The sequence below is a fragment of the Stigmatopora nigra genome, chromosome 21, assembly GCF_051989575.1.
Source record: "Stigmatopora nigra isolate UIUO_SnigA chromosome 21, RoL_Snig_1.1, whole genome shotgun sequence".
Lineage (NCBI taxonomy): Eukaryota > Metazoa > Chordata > Actinopteri > Syngnathiformes > Syngnathidae > Stigmatopora > Stigmatopora nigra.
The window spans coordinates 2,821,132-2,840,046 of NC_135528.1; the positions used below are offsets into that span (position 1 = coordinate 2,821,132).

General features: G+C 36.4%; 2 protein-coding genes across 2 annotated transcripts in view; one reads left to right on the forward strand and one right to left on the reverse strand.

Annotated features, from left to right (window-relative positions):
- osbpl10a (oxysterol binding protein-like 10a) overlaps positions 1–10,490 on the reverse strand; it is a 31,774-nt gene extending 21,284 nt beyond the window's left edge. The window contains exons 1-3 of the mRNA XM_077743771.1: positions 9,889–10,490; positions 4,220–4,395; positions 252–331 (exon numbers count right to left, since the gene is read on the reverse strand). Coding sequence (XP_077599897.1) covers positions 252–331; positions 4,220–4,395; positions 9,889–10,154 — 522 coding nt within the window. The 5' untranslated portion in view covers positions 10,155–10,490. The remainder of the gene's footprint in view (positions 1–251; positions 332–4,219; positions 4,396–9,888) is intronic.
- A 5,258-nt stretch (positions 10,491–15,748) lies between these two features.
- tmem42b (transmembrane protein 42b) lies at positions 15,749–18,613 on the forward strand. Its single transcript, XM_077743652.1, has 3 exons — positions 15,749–16,068; positions 17,087–17,233; positions 18,201–18,613. The coding sequence occupies exons 1-3, from the start codon at positions 15,892–15,894 to the stop codon at positions 18,345–18,347; spliced, it is 471 nt and encodes a 156-aa protein (XP_077599778.1). The 5' UTR covers positions 15,749–15,891; the 3' UTR covers positions 18,348–18,613.
- The last annotated feature ends 302 nt before the right edge of the window (positions 18,614–18,915 follow it).

Here is an 18,915-nt window from a genome sequence, read left to right on the forward strand (position 1 = left end):
CCCGTCAATCTTCGGCAATTTTGATTTCTGATTACTGCACTAATTCTAATTGCATTGAAAGTATATTTGAAGTTTCAAAAGCACAAGGATATTCAAATGTCTACATCTGTCAAATTCCAACTAGAGTCTGGTTTCAATGCAATGGCTCACAAATGTCAAGACTTTCACTTCTTTTTAAGACAACCAAAGCATTCAGTGAAAATATGTTAAGCACTAGAAACTGTTAGTAGTAGGCTTCTTTTGTTCTTTACCTTGGCACCGCAGTCAGAATGTCGCCGGGCACATGCTTGAAGCTGGCTAACCCAATACTGCTGCTCTTTGGCGTCAGAGGCTAAAAGATACAGCAAAACAAATAAATTCAAGTTAATTCACTAGCTTCACTTCATGCAATAAATTTTTCCAGATGTTCAAAGTCAGGTCGATATGGCCAGTAGATAAGAGTCTTCACATTCACTGATGGATTCTATTTGTTTCCTTTCATAAGTCCAATTGCACAGACGAACCTTTTGAATTTGATTAAGACTCATCCAAAAAGCTCAGCAGTAAATGAAATAAAAAAATGTATGTCTCGTCTTTCAAAGATAGCTATTCCTCAAGATTAGGAATATTAAATAACCGCTTTAACTTTTTTTTTAACCTTGCAATTTTCATGAATAGAAGAAGCTCATGTTGAAGTAAATGTTAAGCACACAATTGTATTTCTTAAAAACCTAACACATCCTTAACAAAGGTCATTTTTTAAATGACTTAATACATTTAAGTGGGTGGTGCAGACATTGAGAGACCCAAATATAAATGTACTGGTTTTGACAATATACCTTGCTGTGCTTGCAAAGTGGCCAAGCGCCAAATAAACCTCAAGCACATTTTTACAGAAAAGACCCTTTTGTTCCACACCTTACCAAGCTCCCAAGATAAGATACTCCTCGAGTGCAACCTTGCAGAAAACAAACAATAGACACTGCCGCAGAGGTGTCAATCTGATCCAAACTGCTGCATCTTTCTCCCTTAATGCTTGTTGTCCATGTACAGCTTTTTTTGAGGGACCATATCACATAATGAAAATAAGAATTTAGTCAGAATAAACCCAACACTTCAAACATGAATGAATCAATATGAATCACATTGCTCCCATGGTGATTGCCATTAGATACACTTTTTAAAAAGGGAAGCAGAATTACCTTTTGAATATGCTAATTAGTTATGATCTATAATTCATCTGCTGATTTTTTGGGACACTCAAATGTGTTCTACACTAAATTTAGTAGCAAACACTGGAATAAAGCAACCCTCCACAGAAAAAAACATCAATCATAAATCATAATTTTTGCTTACGTTGCCTTTTGAAAAACGTGTTTTGAGCGTGTGTCTGTATGTTTAAGCTGGTGTATGTTTTCCATGCCTGGCTGTACCTTTAAATGCGGTGTGATCTGTGTGTGTCAAATACAGATATAGCACTCGTTACTGACACTGCGCCTTTAAATGCGGTGCGCCATATAGTCATGAAAATACAGTAGGCGCATGTTTTTGTTACTCATTCTAATGGCTTAATAAATTTCTTTAATTTTTTTTCTCTCACATCTTTCTTGCAAAATTGGTCCACTTTGATCATTTTAATGGGTTTAGTTGGTAGTACATTTTGAGGAGTGTAAATTAGAGAAATTACAAAATGTGTCTCTACTTACAAAAATCCAAGTTACTAAAAGGAATTAAGAGTGGAGTTACCACTGTATATAGTTAAAGAAGATGACTACTGCACTCATCCAAACATCAACAAAAGTCCACATTGAGCAGGTAAGAACAAAAATTAAACCAACACAAGAACAAAATCTCTTGAGACATAATTCAAATCTCATTTTGTCCATTACCTCGGGTCTCATCTCCAACAAGAGACCATATCAAGGTAGTAGGTAACATCTTTGTGTTTATATTGATGACACGCACAAGTCTAGCTGTTATTTTAGATAATGACAGCATCTATGCTAATGTTCACTTGTTCACAATAGGATTGCTCGAGGCCAAGAACACATTCTAGTGGAAATTTAAAAAGACAGCTCTGTTATCCTTCTATTAGTTGAATTTTCTATTAGACAGAGAAAAATTAAATGGGAGAACAGAGCTATTCATGGAACTCCTCCGTTTATCATTATCTAATTATAACCACAACACTTCATCCACTCTAGTCAATTATAAAAGCATTATTCAAAATAAGGACTGATTGAGATATTTAAAAAAATATATCTATAATAATAAATTGGTCATGAAGACAACGATGGGCCATGAACATATATTTTTATAAGTACAAGGTACTAATTGTAAAAATAAAATTGTCCATTTAGAAAGTGTGTTATGGATGTGGGTTCAAGTTTTTGTATATTAGGAATATGGTAAGATTTCAGCAGTCTTCAACTTTCCTTTTTCTAACGGGTCTTTGTCATCTTTTAAAATGAGCTCTATTAAAACAAGTGCGTATGATCTCATTCACCTGCGGTAGCAATGTTACAAATAGATGAATTTAGCACTTGCATTCACAAAGGATTAAATCAAAGCTGCTCGCTAAGAAGGAAGACAGTCCTGACAGTCAACCACTCAGGTTTCAGCCTTCTAATTGTCAATAGAGCTTTTGTTGTAAAGGCAGATAAACCCTCAGGCTGGTAGAGGTCATTCATGGATACAATTACAGGTTTTTAGATTCAAAGTGAAATGCAGTGGAATTGCGGTCAGTTGTTGTAAAGCAGAGTATTTTTCAATGATACATTGTACGTATCCTCTTACCACGACAAAAGTGAGAAGAAAAGTGTGTCTGGGAAAAGGTTTCATAACAGAAGTAACATAAAAGCTGACACATAAATGAGATCATATGAAAAACTGGGAAAACGACTGCTGAACTTTAAAGTTCCACTCTACCCCTCCCAAGGTAGGATTTCAGGGGGTTCCCATGGTAACCAATGCCAAATTTGAGGCACTGGCTAATCTTCATCACTGGTTGTTGCACCTGCAAATGTGAGTTACTTCAGCTTCTGCTGTTTAAGCTAATATTTCTTTTGAATACATGTTTTTTTTCTAAGCCTATACACACATCAGAATACAATATTAACCTCTTTGCTTTATTTGACATCAAATATTGATTTTTGTTTCTGAATGACTAGATTAAATATCCGTTTAATCGCCACACCTAGAGAATGTAAATATCAGGAACATTAGAGTATTTATTTCAGTTTTATTCATTTAAAATACAGTGGTGCCTCGACATACTTCATCTTGAGATATGAGACAAATTTTGATATACAAGCATACAGCGGAAGCTGCCGTGGAAAGAGTCTCCCCCTCTCCCTTTGTCTGTCTCTCGCTCATCTCCTCGAAATCTGTCTAATTTTTAGTACTATTAAACACATTTTAGTACTATTAAACCACTAGTTATTGGTTACTTTGTTAATAGATGGCGAATTAGAACAAATAAAATGTTTTTTCCAATGCGATCAGAGGGTTGGAACTAATTAATTTGTCTTTAATTCATTACTATGAGAAACGTTCATTTGACTTACGAGTAAAGCGACATACGAGCTCAGTCCCGGAGCGAACAAAGCTTGTGTCTCAAGGTACCGCTGTATGTATATGCAATCCCGATTCAATTTTCTTATGAGATCAATTTTGGTCATAAATATTTAGGTAAACTAAACTAAAGATTTATTGGAAATGATGAAAAGTAACTAAAGACTTGTCTGTCTGGTGTATTCTCCTTAGCAAAAGCATAGCTGACATTGGAAATTTCAAGATCTCAGCCAGTCTGCTACTCTTGCTGACCCCTTCTCAGTGGGATCATTGATTCCCCTTCACACATTTCACATGGAATGCTGAGTTATTCAGGGAATATAGGCCAACTTGTTCTTGTTTTGAAAACCTTCCACAAGAGCATAAAGGGCATACTGGTTCCAGTAGCTGGACTTCAGCAACAGAGCAAAAAAACATAATCCTCTGAAAAAAAATGCCCTAGGTGAAAACCCCAAAACGACTGCTTAAATGCATAGGATCACTTAAATCTAAATTTTATGATTCCGCCATCTATCATTTTCATACAGAGCACAATATAGGAATTGGAAGTTTCGCACTAATGTGTCACAACAACTCTGCAGCCAATCACAGTGGTGCATAACATTCTCTTTAAAAAGTGAAACTTCCCAACCCAAAACTTATAAAGTGGAGGATATTGGCATCATACCTCTGAGTTTGTACAACTCTCCATTGACAGAGTTGACAATGAACATGTGTGGAGCCTCATCACTCTGATTCACAGTGGCACCGATCAAAGGAAGAGACCCTCGTGGTTTCTGGCTCCTTCCCTGCTCGTTGACATAGTACAACAGCAGCCCTGAATCTGGATCCAATACGAAGTATCTTAGGAAAAAAAGACATTATGACACTGGTTAGAAGGGAGGAACTAAAAATTAGACCGATTTCTTTTTCTTTTTAAATTTACCTGGACTATGCCATATGTACAATACATATAAATGAATTTGTTAGAATAAATGCCACAATGCCTTCAATTTTTCTAGGAGAATTATGGAAAATTGTGAATAAAAATAATCAGATCTGTTGCAGAAAACATACATACATAGATATATGAATGCATATATATGTATATGTATGTGTATGCATATATATATATATATATATATATATATATATATATATATATATATATATATATATATATATATATATATATATATATATATATATATATATATATATATATATATATATATATATATATATATATATATATATATATATATATATATATATAGTACAAATTGATTCATATGCACTATCTTGTGAATCTGTAAAAATAAGAATAGCAACTGAATGTCAACCTCAGCAAATCTGGGAACAATCTACCTGTGTCAGTTACTCAGCCCTATCTTTTTAACACGCGCACATATACAAGTGTAATCCTATCTTGGGTCAGCAAAGAAGGGCCTTTTAATGTTGACCCCTCCAGGCAGTCTTGCTATTGCAGCTAAACAAGAGTGGAGGCCTTTAATATGATGGATGGTGCTGTATAATGAACAGAGAACCAACCATACGTTCAGCCTCATGTAGAACAAAGCTGAAAATGCTGACATAAGTGTGACCTGCATTTCTGGCTTTTACTTAAGATACAGCAAAAACCTCTGCAGAATTTAAAGAGTAATACCTACTTTTAAGCAAGAAATGCTAAGGGCCAATTTTCCAATAATTCGATTCAAACATACAATGTGAAAGAGTGAATATATTCAGGTTAAAGAACTGCATTTAGGTGAGACAATTGACAAGTTTCTTGAGGGTTTTAGATATTTTTAAGTTAAATCTAAGCTCTGGATTTGAAACAGATTCTTGTATTTACTGTCCTGAAATATGATTGCCAATTAAATCTCAGCATTCAAAGTTGATTATGTTGGTGTATAATTTATAAGTTTAATCAAGCTGAATTTTTATCATTTGGACATTAGTCCTATCTGCCACTTAATATTGTTTAGTTCAAGCATAATGCAAGATTCCAGCTTTTCTTCTTTAAGTACAATCTGGTGAGTGGAATGTCTTGAGTGGTGATTAATAATTGGGGTGTATTTTGACTGAAGTGATTCAGATTTGGGTTAACATTGCATGCCTTTTAATTTTTAATTTCTAAGGCAATTTATGTTTGGTCTTAATAGGCATGATTAACTAGCACAAATATAAATTTTGCTTTCTAAGTCGGCGGTTAGATTAAATTATTTTTGAGTGTGTCTGCATCATAATCCAAGTTCATTTAAATGTGTTTGTGTTATGTTACAAGCGCGTTGCCGTGCAAAAAGTCCTCCCTCTCTGTCCGTTTAATTTCAGTACTATTAAATCACTAGTTACTTTGTTAATAGATGGCGAATTAGAACAAAAAAAAATGTTTTTCCCAATCCAATATCTTGTTTTTGTTCCAAGAAAATCGACATACGAGCTCAGTTCCGGAACGCATTAAGCTCGTATCTTGAGGTGCCACTGTCCTATGAAAAATGACTCCTTATTGTACAAGTGAAAAAGTATGTAACACTATTATCATGAACAAAAAACGCACAAACCCACAAAATAGTAAGTATATATCTACTGATAATCCGTTCCAATCACACGCATCACTTACACAACAATATCAACACTTGACACAGGCAGAGTGCCACCTACACAGCAGCATATTTAGCTCCACTTGAGTCTGTTTCTCACCAACACACAACCTGCCCAGTACTTAGAATACACTTGTCATTTGAAAATCCGATTACTGTAATTATGGTAATACTCTGTTCCTCCTGCAGGGATTTCTATTAATAAATGACGTGGAAAAAAACCTAAAAACATAGTCATTTATTTACCGAATACACAAGATTAAAATGTATTTAAACATGAACCTTTCTAGTATTTAAAACTAATACAGTGGCCTGATGTATGAGTGGTTAGTGCGTTGGTCTCAAACTTCTGGGATTGACACTTGTGTGGTTTGGATTAGGAATGAACAAATAAAACTTTACACTAATTAAATTTTACACTATTTAAATGATAGAATCTTGTCAGAGATTATTCAAAAATAAATGATCAAACCTCACACAGAACCCAAACAATTAAATTCTGCGTTAAAACATTTCTTTAACTGTGTGCCTCTGCATAGTTGAAACCCATGACGTGTTCAGAGGTAGAGAATCCAGCAAAGTGAATATGATTCAATGGAAAACAACCTTCAAAACTTGTTTTTGTTAATGTGCGACAAGTTGAAATATGAACTTGACAGTGAGTTAGAAGACGAAGTGAGTCAACATGATTCCTGGGAGATATTACCATCCAAGTTTAAACTGAGGCGGCCCAGTAGAAGAGTGGTTAACGCAATGGACTCACAGTTCTGGGGTGGACGGTTTGATCTGAAGTGTTTTCTCAATGTGGGAAGTTTCCATGTTATATGTGGGTTTTCTCCGGGTACTCCAGTTACTTCCCACATCCCCAAAACAGATATGGTAGGCTAGGTGAACACTCTAAATAGCCCCTATGTCTGAGTGAGTGTAAATTGTTCTCCGTCTCCTTGTGCCCTGCAGTTGGGTGGCCACTGATTCAGGGTGTCCCCATCTGGTGCCCGTAGTTGGCTGTTTTTGGCTTCAGCACCCCTCACGACCCTTGTGAGGATAAGCGGTTTGGAGAATGAAAAATAAAAAAAGGTTGAACTGGAGTCAGAATCACCATAACAGTGAGAGCCTGACATTGGAGCATCTTGGGCTTCATTAACATCTGAACTCAAGCACCAACTGAATGGAAAATATCCTACATTTAGGCTTCTTGACTCTAAAAATGAGTACTTGTCATCTGAAAATAATAACATTGGAATTTTTTATTGATGTGCTTTTGGTGATGCTGGGGTCAACAAGCCTTGTTGGCAACGCGCCACTCATCACGAGGTCATAGTAGACGTTAGTAAAATGTTTTGATCTAAACAACAGAACAAGCTACTTACCGGTTGGCCCACTTCTATGCGTTCAATACACTCAGCTCAGCGCTTGGTCACGCAGAAAAAAATAGAGGCTTATATCAGAAGTGTTTGTATTGCAGAAAATTTTGTACACATTTTTTTTCAAATAAAAAGATTGAATTTTTGGGGGGAAAACTGGCTGCCACAACATTTAAATTAAACGAATGAGGGCGCAAAAGCCAAAAAAGCCAACCCACTACATTTCTTCAAATAACTAACTCTGACCTCGTGGCCAAAAGCACAATAGAATTAAAAATAAAAACTTTTTTTTCACTAAATAGTCCAAATCATCGGAATTTAGTAAAGTAAGGTAACTTTTAATGCACTTTTCAATTAATTGGAATTAGCGTACTGGAAAATTGCTGAAAACTGACATATTTTAAAATGATTAACATTTTAGTGTAAAGAAAATGTATCTTTTGTGTACATTTGGCATTACAAGTCTTGCATTTTTAAAATTGTGTGATAATTGTTGAAAGCCTTTTATTAGAATAACGGTGAAAAAGTGGTTAACGTGTCGGCCTCACAGTGGGGGACCTGGGTTCAAATCCATGTCAGGTCCACCTGTGTGGAGTTTGAATGTTCTCCCTGGGCCTGTGTGGGTTTTCTCCGGGTACTCCGGTTTCCACCCAGATTCCAAACATGCATGGTAGGCTGAAGTCAGCTGGGATAGACTCCAGCACCCCCCGTGACCCTAGTGAGGATAAAGCGGTTCAGAAAATTAGATGAAATGAGACTATTTACTAAAGACACTCAATGCAGGAAAGTAAAGAGCGCTTTTTTTAACTCCTTGGAATTCAAATCACAATTATAACTAATGTGTCAACTTCAGTTCTTTGGAAATATTTCTCGCGGATTTTCCATTTAAACTCTCAGTATTGCTGTCAATGTGAGCAAAATAAATCTAAACGTGGCAGGGAGTGAAGTCATAAATGCTGCATGAATCACACAGTATCGCACTGCTGGTGTGTCGACAGTGGCAGAGCCGCAATGTGTACTTTGTGTGTACATTATGAGTGTCCATTGTGCTTCAAAAGAAATAGTATCAATAAAAATATATAAACCATAGGAAGCATAATTAAAGGAAATAAGAAGCTCAAAGGGGGGAAATAGTGTTATACTTTACTCCCACAATATAGCAAATGTTGTACTGTACTGTTAACTCAATTTGCTTGCTTGACGAGCTGGCAGTATTCCCATGTTTTGGTGTAAAGAAATTGCTCAAATGTCATTTTCTAAGTATCTAGTGCAAGGGTGTCCGACTCGGGTTGGTTCATGGGCCGCTTTAACGTCAACTTGATTTCACGTCGGCTGGACCATTTTAGATATAATATTTCAATTCTTTTTTTATAAAAGGATTAAAATCCCTGAATATTCAGTTGTTATTTTTTTATAGATCTAAAACAATGTTTATTTCAGCTTTATATATATATTTTGGATTTTACAAAATGACTTTTGAACTAAAAACTGAAAAAAATGATAAAAAAAATTACAATTATTAATTTAAAAGGGAGGGAAATTTAATATACAGCCATATTCTTCGTTTTCATTTGATCCTAAAACAGAAAGTCGGCACTCATGATTTACTTTCCCTGGCCACACAAAATGATTCGATGGGCCAGATTTGGCCCCCGGACCGCCACTTTGACACATGTGATCTAATGCAAGGGTGGGCAAACTAGTCCACGGGGGCCACTGTGGGTGCAATTTTCTGTTACAACCGATCCGGGAAAGACACTTTAACCAATGAGATTTCTGCAGAAAACAAGAAGCACCTGACTGCAATCCACTGATTGAACTTGCAGGACAATTGATTGGTGAAAATGTGTCCTCTTTATGGCTTGGAATGAAAACCTGCACCCACTGCAGCCCCCTTTATGGCATAGTTTGCCCACCCCTGATCTAATAATGCTTTATGAAAAATCTTCTTAGCAAAGGATGGCAGTGTGTTCTGGTCTTTGTACCAACGCATCCACAGTGCAGACAGTTTAACCAATGAGGTTTCTTCTAAAAAAATAAGTAGCACCTGAATGCAATCAATTGATTACATTGTAAAAGGTGTCCTCTTGTTCAGTTTGAATGAAAATCTGCACCCACTATGGCCAATTAAGGACCAGTAGGGACCCCTGGCTTAGTAAAAAAATACTGAAGTTAAAACAAAACGCACATTATTTGTGTATACACTTTTAGTAGTTGCATTAAAATCATTATAATAGTAAAAAATAATAATCCAGCACTAAACATCTCATGAGGTACTTTGGACTGAAATAAATCCCCGCCCCCTCCTCTTTTAAATGCAACGTGGACATTGTCCCTAACCATTCATAAAAAAAGTCATTCGAACTAATTCCATCTAAGCTTTAACTTACCTGTTTTGCCAGCCTTGAATGAGGTTGGTATATTTGCTAAGAACTCCTTCCAACTGTCGCCTGCGACCCAGCTGCTGCGGCGAACTGGCAATGTTCCCAAAGAAAGCCCCCCGGCAGCCTCCTGCCCCCGCGGGGACGCACTGGGGGCCGGAACCCGGACTCGGCGATCCCGTCCTACCGCCGTGCTTTCTCGATGTGCTTCGGTCACAAGACGGGGAGTTGGTTCTCTTGCTTCCGTGGTGTGGACTGCACGGCGTCTTGTCCATGCTGGTGGCGGACGGGACGGTCAAGAAGAAGAAGAAGAAGAAGAGGAAGAAGAAGAAGAAAAAGAAGCGGAGGAAGAGGAGGGGAAGAGGGATGGAGCCCGAGCAGCCGCGGGGAGAATTTCACCACCACATTGAAATGGAGAAAAAGATAGCACGAACTGATAGCGAAGACTGGGGACGTGTGGTGACCGCGTCGTGACGTGGTTGCGAGAGACCCCCGCCGCGTGTGAGGAGTGACATCTTCCTCGGTGATGTTCAAAAACCACTGTCGTCTCTGCAGTGCGTGGTTGTGTGAGACCGCTAGACAACCAGCGCTCATCTGGCGTTAAGACACGCCCACTCGAGTCCAAACCCGGAAGTTACACATCAGAGCCTTGTGACCTCATCATCGTATGAAAATTTGATTATAGATCAAGTTTGGCTGCGTACATTAGTTTTGTTAGTTGATTATTTACGAATGTCACTATTTATTAAGCCTCTTTATGGTGTTTTTTTCTTCATTTCATTTCATTTTCTGAACTGCTTTATTTTTATTCGGGTCACAAGGGGTGCAGGAGCCTAAATCAACTGACCAAAGGCAAGGGAAACCCTGAATTGGTGGCCAGCCAATCGCAGGGCACGAGGAGACAAACAACCAATCACGCTCACACTCATGTCTTTGGAATGTGGGAGGAAACCGGAGTACCCAGAGAAAACCCACACAGGTCGGAGAGAACTTGCAAACTCCACACAGGTGGACCGAGCTGGATTTGAACCCAGATCCCCCACCCTGCCTGACACACTAATACCCGCCAAGCCGCCAGTTCATTTTTTCATTTTCTCTATCTTCCTCGAAATCTGTCTAATTTTAGTTATATTAAACACATTTTAGTCTACCATTAAACCACTAGTTATTTGTTACTTAGCTAATAGATGACAAATAAAACGTTTTTTTCCAATCCATTATCCTGGTTTTTTTGTGTTTTTTTTTTCAAATGTTTGGAACGAATTAATTTATTTTTAGTTCATTTCTATGGGAGTTGCGAGTAAATCGAAATACGAGCTCAGTCCCAGGACGAATTAAGCTCGTATCTTGGGGTACTACTATATTTATACTTTGCACTAAATAATGATGATAAATATCATTATGGCACATAGTGTCTGTCGATCTTACCAGTTGAAAAGATTGCCTTCTAAGCACACCATGAAACATTGCTTTTTTATTATAAATGTTCCTAGCAGGTAGCAATCCTATCCTAATGGCATTATTCATAGAGACAGACGAGTCATGGCCCAAGACAGCAGTTGCGTGATTTAAATGTCGTACAGTCAATCCCAACTGCCCACATTGACGACCCTAATCAACCTCTCCTAAATGGAAAGCTGCAGTGCAACAGCACACCATTGCAAAGTAATAACAGTAAAACAGCCTTCTAGTCGTGTTGCACAAAACTATACCTTGATTTAACCTATTGCTAAAACAAGTGTGTATACAATGACCACCAGGATTGAAATGCTTCTTTAATGAATAGCAGACACAGAAGCATCATGAGCTATCAGAGGATACAATGGCTACATTGAGAAATCGAGGGCTCGCCTTGATGAATCTCCTCAGGACACTTAACAGGGCTCAGATAGATTTCTGTGGCTTGTCTGCTGAGGCAGCCTGAAAGCCGAGATCAATACCGGAGAATACAAAAAAAAACTCCTTGAGCAACAGAGAGATGTTAGTTAAACGTGTTATGAGCTTCAAGATGGGGTCAACTGCATTTTCTTATAATTCAGGCCAATTTAAGCCTTCTATTAACTTTGTGTTTGATTAGATTAGATTAGTATAGATAAATGTATTCATCCCGTATTTGGGAAATTTAATTTTCACAGTAGCAAGAGGGTGAGAATACAGACACAGGAAAATACATTTTAGACATAAATAAATAGGTAATAAGTAAGTTAATGAATAAATAAATAAATTCATTTAAAAAATATAATAATGCATAAATAAATATACTGATTATTTAATTAATTAATATATAAATAAATTACCAAATAAATATATATATAAATAAATTACTAAATGAATAAATATATAAATGAATGAGTAAATAAATATAAAATAAATGAATAAGCGTGTTGCTGAAATTGAAAAGACTAGTATCTTCTTTAGTTTTTTGAATTGTAAAAAAAATCCTCTATTTTCTACGAACATATGAATATTTATGTATGTAAATATAAAAAAAATCATCTAACTTACCGGTTATATATATGTTTACGTGTACGTACATATAATAATTAATTTTTAAAAAAGTGTTGCTGAAATATATACATATACATATAAGTATGGAGTATAAAATATGAAGTAAAGTGTCAAGTAAAGCATTAAAACACAATAAAACATAAAAACAAAACATTAAAAAAAACCTGTAAAAACACAGAATATGAGTGAGGACCTAGGGGGCCACTGGCCACCACTTGAATGGCGCCATTTTGACAAAAAATGGTGATGTTTGTATAAAAAAGAGGCTAAAAACAATGTAGCAATATGAAGAAATTTAGCAGGAATACTATCTACTGCAAGCCACTTTTCTCATTAGCAATAATACTCGTCTCTGCATCACCTCAGATGTGCAAGATCAAAACAGCATTCGTAATCACCCTGAGACCTCACCACTGTAAAATATGAAAGCGGCTTTGATTCAATCGTGCTCTCCATGGTGGAGCTTCTCTCTTCCATCACATGCCTCTTTTCTGCAAACATGGATTAATAGCCATAGAGAGATTCTAAAGTGGGCCCTCTACCAACACCTGTATCTGGATTTATCACCTCAATTGGCAGTACTTCAAGAACACAAAATGTCAGCTTTCAAAAAAAAGTATTATAAGTGTATAGCAAACGAGCAGTAGGCTACATTTATTCTGAAGAATTTTCAACTGAATAGTCTTCCAATTCCCTCGAATATCGTGGTTAATGTAGATCAAATATGGGCGCGATAATCGAAAAATCGGTCACCCTTATTATAATTTTTTTTGTGTTGAGTCCTAGTAGCAAGAGTGGCTTGCGCTAGCGAGTTTCAGCATGGATTTTCACTTTTTAAAAATAATTAATTGCGGAAAAAAAATCACGAAGTAGTGAATTTGCCATAAATGAAGACGCGATAATTGAGGGATTACTGTATCATAAATAAATAGGTAATAAGTAAGTTTATAAATAAATACATCTATAAATAAATAAATATTATAATACCTATATACATATATAAATACATTTTAAATTAATGAATACATATAATACATAAATACATATATAAAAAAATCATAGATAAATACATATAATCCAAAAAATACATAAATAAAAAATCCTAGATAAATATAATTATACATAAATACTATAATATATAAATAAATCATATAAATACGTCATAAATAAATAAATATAATACATATTACATATATAAATAAATCATAAGTAAATGTGTAAATAAATACATAAATATATAAATGAATAGAGGATATCCCAAGTGTTACTTTATAAAAGTGCACTCAAAATTTTCTTGAAAAACATTTGACATTTAGAACACTGACTATCTTTTCATTGTGGACAGCGACAATAACAAAAAGAGCAAGACTCAGCTCATTAAAAATAGGTGTAGGTGAAAATCTTCCATTAATCTCTCTATTATGCTTCTATGGCTCTCAATTTCTTTGGTATGATATTTCATAGCTTTCAAAGAAACATGTTCAAGGAGTTCCTTACTTGGTCAGACTCATTTTGAGAGCTTATTGCAAAAATTGGGTATATATATAGGGAGGGTTTGCGATAAAGTGCCAGCAGACTGAATACAGATGAACACATTTCAGTAACCGTCTTATTGGTTCTCTGATGGGAATCTACAGACAGCTCCATTTCCAGACAAGCAATAACTTTGGCTACCAAAATACATTTTCACTTGTAGTAGTTCTTGCTTTTATCCAATATACACAAACAACAAAGCATTTAAGTAAGGTACTTTTGCTTGAACTTTATTTGGAATAAAACTTAAAAAGAAGATGGAGTAGCAGATATAGTTTAAAGTTTCAAAGCCTTTTAGTCTTAGCCTTTGTGTTTGTGGTTTTGTCTGAGTTAGGAGAATTTCTCGTGTTCAAATTGTATCCCATTTATTCACTTTTATCTATAGCTGATGGCTGATAAGGTCATGCTTAAGCCTTCTGTCAAATTAACTTGAATTTTGAGTCTGAGGAATACCAAATGAGTGGAAAAAGATTAGAGGTTGACAGCTCTACTGTAAAGGTGTTATAAGACTCATATTGGCTCAATTATCGCTTGACTGAACAAGTACAGATGAAGCCCAATTAGCTTTTTATCTTGACATGAACAAAGGAAGAGATAACAGGCCAAATGAAACTTAACTTTTATCAGGCAGAAAAGCGACTGCTAAATTTTTAAGGGCTTAGACTCAGAGGGATCAATTTCTGTGGATTTCTGAGCCGTACTCGTATGTAAATATTGGCGCATGTTTTATAATCACATTAATATTTAATATATTTAGAGAATAAATGTACATTCATTTCAAATGATGACATTTCTCTGCTTGTAATTTAGAGGATAATTCCAATTCTTGTGTCAACTTTCTCCCATCTATTCTACTTAAATATTATTGACTTAAAATGGTTATTGAATGTACATCAAATTGCTATCTTTATAGTGACGTGGCTTCCAAATTTGCAGTTTAAACAATCCAAAATTAGTGGAGTCATGCTTTTTGCAAACGCTCGCTTTCACTTGGTTTCCATGACATTAGCATTGATTGTCTTCTGCTTCAAGCTGCATTAATTGCATAGTGGATGGAAGAAGGCCACCAATGGAAGAATTAAACTATAGAAAAATGCTCTTATAAGGGGGCTTCCTTGTTCCAAATGGGCACATGGTTTTGGCAATATTCATTTATATTTATTCAATTTCACAATGTAAGCTCAAATTTGGTAAATTTTATATTTTTTTTAAAATTGGTATACTATTGTGATTGTGACTATATATACAAAAATCAAACTATATATATATATATATATATATATATATATATATATATATATATATATATATATATATATATATATATATATATATATATATATATATATATATATATATATATATATATATATATATATATATATATATATATATATATATATATATATATATATATATATATATATATATATATATATATATATATATATATATATATATATATATATATATATATATATATACCTGCGTGAAGTTCTTCTCTGCTGGGCCCATGTGGGTTTTCTCTGGGTACTCCGTGCATAGTAGGCTGATTGGACACTCTAAATTGCCCCTAGGTATGAGTGTGAGCATAAATGGTCCCCTTGTTCCATGCGATTGGCTGGCCATCAATTCACGGTTTCCCCCGGCTCTGGCCCTAAGTCAGTTGGGACAGACTCCAGCACCCCCTGCGACCCTAGTGAGGATGAAGTGGTTCAGAAAAATGAGAAGAGAATTACTCAACAGTCTTAAACAATGGACTGCATTTCCCAAAATTCAACCCTGACATTCAATCTCCACCCCCAATGAGTCTGCGTTCGAATGCGCTGTGACTGCCACCAATCGGCCGAGTGGTGAAAGTGCAGCGCTCGCTACCAAAAAACACTCACTTACCAGGCGGGCAGCAGCTCCAGAGGTGGAAACTGGAAAGATGGACTAGCCCATTATGTGCCTAATCTGTCCTCCTTCAAGATGTTTCCTGGGGTTTTCTATGCATTGCTGGCAGGCTTCCTTGCGGCCGTGGCATCATCGTCGGCCAAACTGTCCCTGGGAGCGGACTACCTGAAGGGAGTATGCGAGACGGGGCTCCGGACGTGGGGCGAACAGCGGCGATTTCGACAAGTGGACGAAACGACCGCCTGCGACCGGGTGAGTCATGATGGGGCTAAAGTTGCTGGTCCAGCTGCTTCAGCATCAGCAGCAGTCACGACCAAAGAGATGGTGACAATGCAGCAGTGTGGTATCGCGTTGTCTGCCGTTTCCACGCTGTTTCCCCCCATCAGGGTCGCGCTTCCTCTTTGACCTTCACGCAACTATAAATACACACATCACCATTTTGTGCAAAAGTCAACCCGAAATAATGACCTGTCAAAATCGCAGGTATATCTCGCGTAGTTTCACAAGGTTATTATTATTATTCACTGCCTCATCTTGCATCTTATTTGGATGTCAAGCACGTGTGATCAGTGGTGCCAAACCACCGGTTCGTGGGCGTGTACCGGCCCGCGAGCTACCTAATGCCGGTCGGTCAGGGTAAAAAAAAATATTAACGTTTTCAATTAAAAGTTGCTATAAGAATAATAATAAATACTATTATGAGTGGTGGCACGAGTGGCTTTGGAAATACTTCTAATATGGTTAAGCCGAGATATTCCTATTTTAAAAGTGGATTGTAAGCCTGTAAAATTTAAATGTTTTGATACTGGATTTAGCACTGATGCAGAAATCTCCACCAATCAGCCAATTATGAGATACATTGTGTCTTTGTAATACAAGTACATTTACTTGTACTACAATAATGTGTACTTATTTGGGGGTACTCCATACATCGATCGCTAAGGTACTATTGGTAGATCGCATAACAGTAAGATTTAATCCAAGGATTGGATTTGTAGTAAAATTTTATGAGACTTGCGCCGGGAAACAGCGCCATCGTGAGTCCAAACACAATTACTACCTACCTACACTATGATGGGTCCTGCTGGCATCAGGTATATACATCATCAGCATACATAACTATGGTGGGCTTCAATATCTTGATCCTGGTCGCACGCCCAATTTTGAACACCAATCTTTCATGCTGCTCCTTTAAATGAAAAATGTGGTCAGATGTATGTTACTAAGTGGAGAAATCCAAATATCAATTTTTAATGGCATCAATTTTCAGCTCCACATCCCTCTGAGGCTATTGTGTGGTGGGCTGCTTTTTACCTGCAACGCTGTGATGTGGACCTTTCTTGCCAAAGCACTCAGGTACTCCTCTTCCTCCACCCAGACCACTGTGACCACCACTGCCTCCAACTTCGTATCTTCCGTAAGTCATCGTCTAGTACTTTCAAACTCATTCTACTGTTTATTTACAAATTGGTTCACTCTGTTTTAGTGACATTTATCATATTTTCCGGACTACAGTAATACCTCGACATACGAGTGCCCTGACATACTAGCAATTTGAGATACGTGTTAAATTTTGGGCAAATATTTATCTTGAGATATGAAACACATTTTGATATACGGCACATAAGAACATCATGAGCACTGTCTTTCTGGTTGCAACTCCCTCGTGTAATTTTTCAACGAGCACTGGGCGGAGCATTGCATTTTTCAGTGTTTTTTCCCCTTATTAGTCAGTGCGAATGGCAGAGCGATGGCTAATACGAGAGGAGTATATAGAACTTCTCGTTAACAAGTGGTCGTTCGTTATCCTATTGTGAAGACATTTGTGTGCATCATTTTGGGAATATTTTGAAGGGAAGACAAAAGCAAACAAACCTAGATAGTTTGCATCTGAAAGTCAGGGTGGAGGCGGGGCAAATAGAGCCAACCCAGAAGAAAGGTATCAAAATTTAAAACAAAATTAGTGTAAGGTTAGATTACATTTATTTTTGAGTGTGTCTGCATCATTTATGTTATGTTACGAGCGCGTTGCCGTGCAAATAGCCCCTCCCCTCTGCAAAATCCGTCTAATTTTAGTACTATTAAAAAGATTTCAGTACTATTAAACCACTAATTATTTGTTACTATGTTAATAGATGGGGAATTAGAACAAATAGAAATGTTTTCCTGATTTTGGTGGGTTTTTTTTAGATGGTTGGATTAAATTAATTAATTTTTAGTTCATTTCTATGGGAAACGTTCATTTGAGTTACAAGAAACTCTTCATAAGAGCTCAGTCCCGGAACAAATTAAGCTTGTATCTCGAGGTACCACTCTATTATATTTTGCCCATTGTGAAAATAATTAGTACTGGAATTGATTTGGGATGTTTTTTTCATCTTAAGGCTTTCCTGGGACAGCTGATCTTTGGTGAGGCCCAAATTACACTGTGGTGGGTTGGGATCTCCTTGACGTTCTCCGGCCTGCTCGTCTTGCAGAGGGTTTCTCCGCAGGAACGAGAGCCCAACGCTGTTGCCAAAAGGGAGGAATAATGTGTTGCAGCACTACTAAACTGTGCTCAGCCTGACCACATACTTCTTATACTGGTGGAACATATGCTTTAGATCGCTTTGAATTCTGATTTTGCATCACACCAAAGAAAATGTTTCATGTTTTGTGTTTAGTCATGAAATGTATTAAGTGGGAAGCAACATGAGGAGCAGATAAAGGGAATTGGTCCTTGGCCCAATGTTAAAAAAATATATATATATCCCTTTAGGAACTGATGGGAATTGAGGAAGTAATTTGTTCTAGGATCAAAACACTAACAAGGAACAAATAAGGATTTGAACAAACTGAATGATGGTGTAAAAAATAATATGTAGCTTAAGTTTAGAGGTTCCACTTAAGCATCATATAAGATGCTTTGAAAATATAATTACATATTTGTGAATTACGTTCTTTAGTATATATACATAAGCTTATTGCAATTTTTTCAAAAAAGCCCTGGCTGTTTTTTTAAATTAATGTGTTTTTTGGGGTTGTTTTTTTAATTAATTATTTTTTTAAACCCCTGTTTTCAAATTATTAATAGTTTTCAGGGGTTATTTTTAGAATTTT